General features: G+C 34.7%; 1 protein-coding gene across 2 annotated transcripts in view; it reads right to left on the minus strand.

The window, feature by feature from the left end:
- Window positions 1–9,319, minus strand: part of LOC106883272 (thimet oligopeptidase) — a 41,420-nt gene that overhangs the window by 6,515 nt on the left and 25,586 nt on the right. For both annotated transcript variants that reach the window (XM_052974914.1, XM_014934221.2), the window contains exons 10-14: window positions 8,436–8,501; window positions 7,197–7,301; window positions 5,875–5,982; window positions 4,864–4,937; window positions 3,830–4,061 (exon numbers count right to left, since the gene is read on the minus strand). In XM_052974914.1, the coding sequence (XP_052830874.1) occupies window positions 3,830–4,061; window positions 4,864–4,937; window positions 5,875–5,982; window positions 7,197–7,301; window positions 8,436–8,501 (585 nt within the window). The remainder of the gene's footprint in view (window positions 1–3,829; window positions 4,062–4,863; window positions 4,938–5,874; window positions 5,983–7,196; window positions 7,302–8,435; window positions 8,502–9,319) is intronic.

Here is a 9,319-nt window from a genome sequence, read left to right on the forward strand (position 1 = left end):
ACAGATATGCATCTATATGAAGGTATGTACATACATGTACATATATATGCATATACTCATATATTATTTATATATATAGAGAGAGAGAGATAGATAGATAGATAGATATAGATATAATCAACTAATTCACCACAATTATATTGAAATTTTGAACTTAAAACTTAAATGATGAACTTTCTCACAGCCTAAAGGCAAAGTCTTGTGAAAGTGGTCAAAGCTCAGCAGTGCAATGTTGAATTTCCTCTTAAAAAGGAAGCCAGTCTATCAATAACATTGCCAGAAGATTTTGTTGTGTTTGTGATAATTACATAAGTGCAAAATAGTTCAAATCTTCCAGGTATCTGCCATAACTGTGGATCATGGTTCAATAATGTTACTCAAGTGGCACACCATAAATCTGATTCAAGATGGAAGCAGTGAGCTGCTTTATTCATGATGATGATCCTCATCAATGTTGTTTAATGTTCTTTTTGTCTTCTTTTTTTTCAGCAATGCTGGTATAGAGTAATAGTTTAGCAAACAGTAGCTTTCAAAGTTCTATTATGATTATTTTACAGCTCCTACATGGTGGTGATGTACTACACATTAAGCTGCTGTCAGGATAAGCATCACATGCAGTCAATTGTCTTCAATATAGATTCTATACAATGTTGGAAAATGGAACTACTATTTTGAAACATATCTGAAGTTTATTGACTAATAACTATTGATTGAACTGATCACATAATCCCTTTGAATTTTTATCCAAACCTATCTACCAGCAGGTGCTCTTTAATAAAAAAAAACTTTGCCTCTTGCATTTACTCAATATTGTTTCAAGCTGAGGAGTTGGATGAGAAAATGTTTGAATTTTTGTCATTTAAATGTATTTTGTAATTAGCATACATTCAAGATTTCCTTTCTTCACAACTGAACAATTGATGATGCATTGTTGACACTTTCATATGACATGAAGTTATGATTTACATTACTTTGAGACTGAGGGTCATTTTCAACCTACATTTTGTTCATACAACTAGTTCCATGTGTATGAACAAATCTTATTGTTAACTTCAACCTGTATTGAAATTTTAATAATTTCAGTATTGGTTGCAGCTAAAAGATAATGATTTTACATGCAATATCCATGTTTTTATTTGTGATAAATAATTAAAAACTTAGCAGTATGTGGTGATACACTTTTAAGAACTCAAAAATTTTTTTTAGTGATATTGAACATGAAGTCTATGGGACAGTACAGTGTACTAAAAGATTAAGATATTTTTATTAGGGAAATCTTTCACACTAGAGACCAATCATCAGCTATTGCAGTTAATTGTTTTGTAATTTTTCTTATGCAAAATCATCATCTACCTGTTCCAGACATGTTGCTAATAATCTCGTTTAGAAGAAATATTTCACAGCAATTCTGCCATACACTTTTAAATAAACAGGGTTATATCTTTTCTATGCAACATCTTTATTTAGTTTCATTATCGTTTAATGTCTGCCTTCCATGCTGGCATGAGTGGTTTTTTAAAATATAAAATATCAATGATACATCTGAAGGAAAAGAATTCTATTATGCCAATGTTAGCTGATGTTACATATTTTTCCATAAATTTTGGTCTTCTATTTCCCTTGTTTACAATAATTACACAAGTATGCAATAGTAAGCAAATAAGTTCAAATCATCAGACATTTGCTATAATTGTGTACCATGGTTCACCAACATTATCTGTGCAATATACCACAAAACAGCAAATCATTTTATTCATACTTTTCATGTGTATATATGCTAGGACAATACAATGGCTTCTTTCAGTTTCCATCTACCAAATCCACTCACAAGGCTTTGATCAGCCCAAGGCTATAGTAGAATACACTTGCCCAAGGTACCATGCAGTTGGACAGAACATGTGGTTGGGAAGAAAGATTCTTACCACACAGCCATACCTGCACCTATGTATATAAGTTCTTTTAGTCTTTTGTTTCAGTCAGTTGACTGTGGCCATGCTGGGGTACTGCCTTGAAGGCTATTAGTGAAACAAATTGACCCTAGGACTTATTTTTTAAAACCTGGTACTTACTCTATCAATCTCTTTTGCCAAACTGCTAAGTTACAGGGATGTAAACACATCAATACCAATTGTGAAGCAATGGGGGGGGGGGAACAAACAGACAAACACACACACAATATAATATAATAGCAAAGACCAAAGTTTTGATAAGTAGGAAAACAGACAAATCACAGGTACCTTCAAGGAGATAGCCCTGCTTGATATGTATAAAAGGTGTCAGGAAAAACTTCATAAGGTGTACCCAGTGCAAGCTATGGACACAAGAGGTGCAGCAGAATCAATGGACAACTAATGGAAGGCAGATGTACAGGTACATTAAACACCAGGAATGTACAAAAAATAGACTCCCTCATATGCAAGGGGGAGATCCCAAGAAGTAGTACTTAGGTGACCAAGTTAGTGGGGGAGGTTGTTCCGAAAGCATAGCTGCTAGAATAAGAATAGGCTGAGCAAAGACCAGAGAGCTACTACCTCTGTTAGTAACAAAGAGCCTCTCCCTCAGAATGAAAGGCAGATTGTATGATGCCTGTGTATGGACACCTATGCTACATGACAGTGAGACATAGGCTGTGACTACTGAGGATATGTGAAGACTTCAAAGAAATGAAGCCAGTATGATTTGCGAGATGGGTAACGTTAGTGTGCATATACAACAGAGTGTATTTTGAGAGAAAAACTGGATATATGTAGCATCAGATGTAGTGGGTAAGAGAAAAGACTGCACTGTTATGGCCATGTACTGCATATGAATAAGGACAGTTGCATCAAAAGGTGCCAATCTCTAATCATAGAGGGAACATGTGGAAGAAGTAGACCCAGGAAGAGGTAGGACAAAGTGCTGAGAAAGGATCTACAAACATTGGGACTTACTGAGGGGATGACAGGGGACCGAGACTCCTGGCAGTTTGCTGTGCTTGAAAAAACATGCTAAGCTAAATAAAAGCCCAGTTGCCTTTGCATCCAGCCTCATCCCTTGCAACCCTTTCCAGCTGAGCATCCCTAATCTTGCAGGCTCGCAAGTGCTGATGCCACATAAAAAGCACCCAGTACACTTTGTAAAGTGGTTGGTGTTAGGAAGGGCATCCAGCCATAGAAATCATGCCAAAACAGACATGGAGCCTGAACAGCCCTTCAGCTGGTCAACTTCTGTCAAACCATCCAACTCATACCAGCATGGAAAATGGATGAAGATGATGATATATTTTATATATATATATATACATACATACAACGGGCTTCTTTTCAGTTTCCATCTACTAAATCCATTCACAAGAAGACACTTGCCCAAGGTGTCACACAGTGAGACTGAACCCAGAACCATGTGGTTTGGAAGCAAGCTTCTTACCACACAACCACGCCTGCGCCTATTACAAAAGAGAGCAACTGTTTAGAACACTAAATATAACAGATGTGGTATCTAATCTCCAAAACAAAAGAGGATTGTGGCAGTTAAAATAAAATAGTGGAGACCTAGTGATGAATCAGCTACCACAATGCGAGTATGATAACTGAATGTGAAGCAAATAGATCTGTATCAGTAGGTGACTAGCTATTCTTGATTACTAATTTTAAAAAATGGGAAATTTTACTTTACTCAAGGCAATAGTGATATACATGAAATGGTTACAAGCAAAAAAACTAAACTTATAAATTTCCTCCACAATGCTCATCTGTTAAAACAATTAATAAATAGAGTAAAAAGGTGAAAATATTCTTTAGTAGTTTGTCAACTGTTTCAGAAAGTATTTTCAAGTATTGTAGGTACTGACTTGAGGTTGCGTATGTATAAACTGGTCAAACTGCCCAATCAACATTTGTCTTAAGTTAAAGATACCAGCATTTGCTTTTCTTGACTTCTTCAAATTATGGATCATATCATCAGGTATTGGAGTTCCATCTTGGTAGTGTCTGGACATTAGTCGAAGAGGCTCTTCTTCCCATACCCAGTTTTCCAACATCTGAGAAGGAGCTTCAATGAAATCCCGTTCAGTATTAGTTCCACTGAAATGAAACAAAGCAATGTTTGTTAAATAAATCACAAAAACTCAACATAAATATAAGAATTGTATTTCAAAGAAACATCAGACAGACAATTTAAGATTATGAACCCATGAAAAGATTTCAGCTGTTATGCGATTGCAAGCCACCTCTTACTCCATAATCAGAGAATAAATGCAAATTTCAAATCAAAATAGCTTCTTCAGTCACAAGAAAAAATCTAGAAATTTAGATTTTTGGGCCTTTAAATTAGAAATTTAAAGATCCATTTTGATATTACCTAAAAGGATGTATATAAATTCTGAATGATTTCAAAATGAAGAGTTTTTTTTTTTTAATTAGATACCTTAGAAATGGAATACAATAATCATTATTGGTACAGATATGGTTATGTGGTTAAGAAGTTTACTTTGCAATCAGCTGGTTTCAGGTTCATTCCTACTGTCAGCAAGTGTCATTCCCACTAGAGCAAGTCCCATACTGCACACCAAATAATGCCTTATGAGAGAATTTGAAAGATAAAAATCTATACAGAAGCCTTTATTTGTTTGTGTGTGTGTGTGTGTGGATTTATATGTACATGTGTGTACACATGCATGCATGCTTATCTTTCTACCATTTAACAACCAGTGTTGGTTTATTTACATCCTCATAACTTAGTTCAACAAAAAGAAACCCTTGGAATAAGTACCAGATTTAAAATAAGTTATGGGTTGAATTTGACTGAAACAAGGAATAGAATAAAAGAATTATAATTTTCATAGAAACTAAACTTTCCGTATAAACTGTAGAATTTTAGGCTCACCTAAAATGTATATATTTTGTTTCTGTGCAAATCTGGTGCATCACATGACCAAACTCATGAAAATATGTTTGGACCTGTGAAAAAAAAATTAAAAACTTATTTACAATTAATTAACAATGAAAAATTGTGAAAAATGATATTCTCCCCAAACATGAAAACTAAAAATAACAAAACAAAAAAAATTAAATTCAATGTGCCCCAGCATGGCCACAGCTCATGAGCTGAAACTAGATAAAATGAAAATAAAATGAAAAATGAAACTAAATGTGATACAGTTATATTTTATTTTATAAAAAGAAGTTATATGCCTAAGGATATATTTGAGCAGGAGAATGTAAACAACAGAAAACTAATCTGTCAACCCAAGCAAGATGTAATACATGAGAAATGGGTACAAGTTTAAACTTTACTTCAGCCATTGTATTGTTGTACTCAAGACCCATCCTCCACAGCAGAAGTGTTAAGGCCACATCCCCTGGTGAAGAGGATTGGCCTGCAAGAGACCTGTGCCAGTACTACATAAAAAGCACCAAACACACACTGTAAAGTGGTTGGCATTAAGAGCATCCAGCCATAGAAACCAAGCCAAATCAGATAGAAACCTGGTGCAGCTCTCTGGCTGGCCAGTTCCAGTCAAACCCATGCCAGCATGGAAAACAGACTTTGAAGGATGATGATGAACATCTACTTTATAGATGAATGGTTAGTTACAATGTTAGTTTCCTAGTGAGGTACTAATTGCTCCAACAATATACAAATATCTAAGTTTGAAGATTCCATAAAAGAGAAAAGTGGTAGTAGGTCAGCAGAGAAATAAATTAAAAACAAAATATATTTTTGTTTTAGCTGATATTTTTCATTCTAACAATTGACTTCCTTCTGTACAATACTTGATGTTGCCACTACATTATTTTAAAAGAAGTTGAAGTGGTGCTCCAGCATGGCTGTAGTAGAAAGACTGAAACAGGTAAAAGATAAAAGAATTTGATGTGGTGTGAAAATATTTTTTACCTCTTCATGAGATAAAAGTGAGGGCTTATCTGCAGTTGGTTTCACAATGTTGGCAACCATAGCTGCCACAGATATTCTGCGCTGACCATTCGCATTGTCACAGCCTTGCTATAAGCATAAAAAAAGAAATGAATATGTTGGTATTAAATCATGCTGAAACATTAATAAAAGACAAAAATGATGAAGTGGATAAGTTATTAGATTACCACTTCATGGATTCAAATCATCTACAGGCATTTTTATGGATCTAAAATACTATTATGTTACTTGTCTATGTTCGCTTAGTTTTAAAGAATACTTAGCAGATATTTTAGTAAAGTTAGACTATCACCCTAAGATTGCTGTCTCTTATCAATTTAATACTACAAAAGTCCTATGTATTAAGGGCATCCAGCTGTAGAAACCATACCAAAACAGACAACCGGAGCTTTGTGCAACTCTTCTGGCTAGCCAATTCCTGTCAAACAGTCCAACCCGTACCAGTATTGAAAATGGAGATTTGATGATGATGATGGAAAGTCTAATGACCTAAATAACTAATGCATTAAAAGCTAAGAAAATTTGTGATGATGCTAATTTTGTAACTACTGTCACTTTAGTTGTTCTATAGTAAAACTATGGCAGTGAGACATAGGCTGTGACTACTGAGGATATGTGAAGGCTTGAAAGAGATAAAGCTAGTATGCTTCATTAGATGAGTAATGTCAGTGTGCATGTATGACAGAACGTAAGTCGGGAAAAAAACTGGATATATGAGACCAGATGTAGTGTGCAAGAGAAAAGACTGCACTGGTATGGTCATGTAATGCATATGAATAAAGACAGTTGCATCAAGAGGTGCCGCCTTTAATTGTGGAGGGAACATGTGGGATGAAGTGTTGAGAAAGGATTTTCACATGCTGGGTCTCACAGAGGGGATGATAGGAGAGACTGAGACTCTTGGTGGTTTGCTGTGCTTCAGAAGACATGTCAAACTAAGTAAAATCATGGTTGTCCTTGCATACAGGCATGTCCCCTCCATCCCTCTCCAGCTGAGCATTCCTAATCTTGCAGGCTCATGGATACTGGTTTCACATAAAAAGCACTGGAACCAGTGCCACATAAAAGCACCCAGTACAGTCTGTTAGGTGGTTGGTGTTAGGAAGGGTATTTAGCCATAGAAACCATGCCAAAACAGACATAGAGCCCAAGCAGCTCCTGTCCATCCAATCCAAGCCAGCATGGATGGGGGACATTAAATGATGATGATGATGACAATTAAAAGCTATCCTGAAGTTTTCCTTATGGTAAATTAAAAGAATTACAGACTGTTCTAGTCTTACCTGTAAGCCAAAGCAGGCTGCATGAGTATATTTCCCATCTCGAGGAAATAAATCCAAGTAGAAATAACCCAAAAGTTTATTACTGTCGGTATCTGTCACACTGTACTGAAAACAGAATTATAATTAGGCTTTCATAAAACATTAAAAAGAGTTATGCAACAAGAGCAATGAACACTGAAAATAATTAGGTACAAAATTATACTGAATACACAACTTTGTTGCTACACTCTACTTCGGTGGTTTTTAAGAAGAGAAAGTTCTTCTGAACTATGTAAGGATATTATCACCTTACAAATATGGCTCAAAATGGAGTACAGCATGGATCCAATATTTGAACATTTAAACACTCTGAATTTATCACATTTCAAGGAGCAAAATATAACTAACTTTGATAAGGCTTTTGAGAAGGAAATGCCAAGAAAGCAAATTTCTGAATTTTTCTTAAATTCAGTCAGTTTTGAAGACTACAGCAGTCTATCTGACAATATCATGACTCATCTTTGTGTTATAAAATTTGATATTAAAAGATTCTTTCCTACAAAGGAATGCAGAGCACTAGAAAAATCAAGCCGAATGTTAAAACTATTTGATGCAGCTACCAATGCGCTGTATATTCCCAATGAGGCAAGATTCCAATGTTGCACTGAAACATTGTTTGGTGTGGAAATTAAAATTCTCAGTATCAACTGAAGTGAAAACACTGGTAGCTGAAACTTGGAAATTCTGGTTTGATTTATCTAACTCTCTCAGAAGGGATTCTCAACAATGGCTCAAACGAAAAGCAAAGCAAAAACATCATGAAAGTTGGATGTATTAATTAGATATATAATGTCTTTGCTCTAGCCATAATTAAATAATTTGATAAAATCACAAAAACCCATTCATTAAATCTCAAAACTCTACTTATTCAAATGATATAAGATCAGTTCTTCATGACATTCTAAGAGCCTAATCTGGGATTTTTTTCAAATGGCTAGTTGTTTTAATAAAGGGAAAATGACATCAAATTTAAAGGTTCTTTCTAAATTTCTCAGTAATATTTAGGATTATTACTGTAATAAAAGTAGTAGACCACTGCCCTAATGAATTATTTTCTTACAGTTCATTATTGTAAGGTGGCTTAAAATTGTATTAACAAAGACTATTACAGAGAATGAAAAATTGTATTAACAAAGAAATTACAGAGAATGAAAAAATAAACTAACAGGTACTGGAACTGTCAAATTAAGCAGCACTCACCATTGTGACATCTGGATGCCAGACAGAAGGGTTTTCTATTTTTGCAAACGTTAACCCAAGTAAATCCTGAAATAAAATAATGTTTTAAAAGGATGATTATAATCGTTTACACAGATTCAAATGAAACCAGGTTTTAAGAAGGGGAATTTATGAAATTGTGACATTCATGCATTTCTGAAAGTTATTAGTAATGTAAATGATTTGAAATAGTACAAACTGGAAATCAAACGTGGAATACTGTATCAATTTTATAGGAACTTAACATTACACCATAAAACAAAAACAAAATAGCCATGATTCAAGTTCAAATTCAGTGAAAGTGTTTCATTATGTATTTGGACTGTACACTTAAGTCTTTCTTCACTGTCTCAGTTAAGCTAATAGTCTTCTTCAAAATGCTTTTAAGGGTAGTCCACACTGTGTACTTAATGCTGACCAATCCACTTTTGCAATTTGTCCCTACCCATGTCAAGTCAACAACTTCACTAAATTTAATACAGCACCTGGTTAAATCCTCATGAACTTGTAAAATGTCTCTCAAAAAGCTCCCTGCAACATAAGGCATTGTAGCCTGGTTGGTGGGGTGGGAAAGAGCAGATAGTAGTCTTCTTAATACATGTCCGATCAATCAACATCTTTTTACCTTTTGGCATTTAAACTGGCCATATCTGGCCAAAATATTTTATCTGTTTCATGTTCAAATCAGCCTAATCTGGCTTCTTACACTTACTCTACAGCATCATATTAAAAATAAATAATCACATCTTCAAAATCTCAAAGCTATGAAATAGACCATGATCAACTCAAAACAATGCAAAAAAGTATTACATTTGAAAGAGTAATCTGAATGCTAAGGGGTTAACAGATTTGTTGACAGTGTAGGA

Source organism: Octopus bimaculoides, chromosome 19 (genome assembly GCF_001194135.2).
Source record: "Octopus bimaculoides isolate UCB-OBI-ISO-001 chromosome 19, ASM119413v2, whole genome shotgun sequence".
Taxonomy (NCBI): Eukaryota; Metazoa; Mollusca; class Cephalopoda; order Octopoda; family Octopodidae; genus Octopus; species Octopus bimaculoides.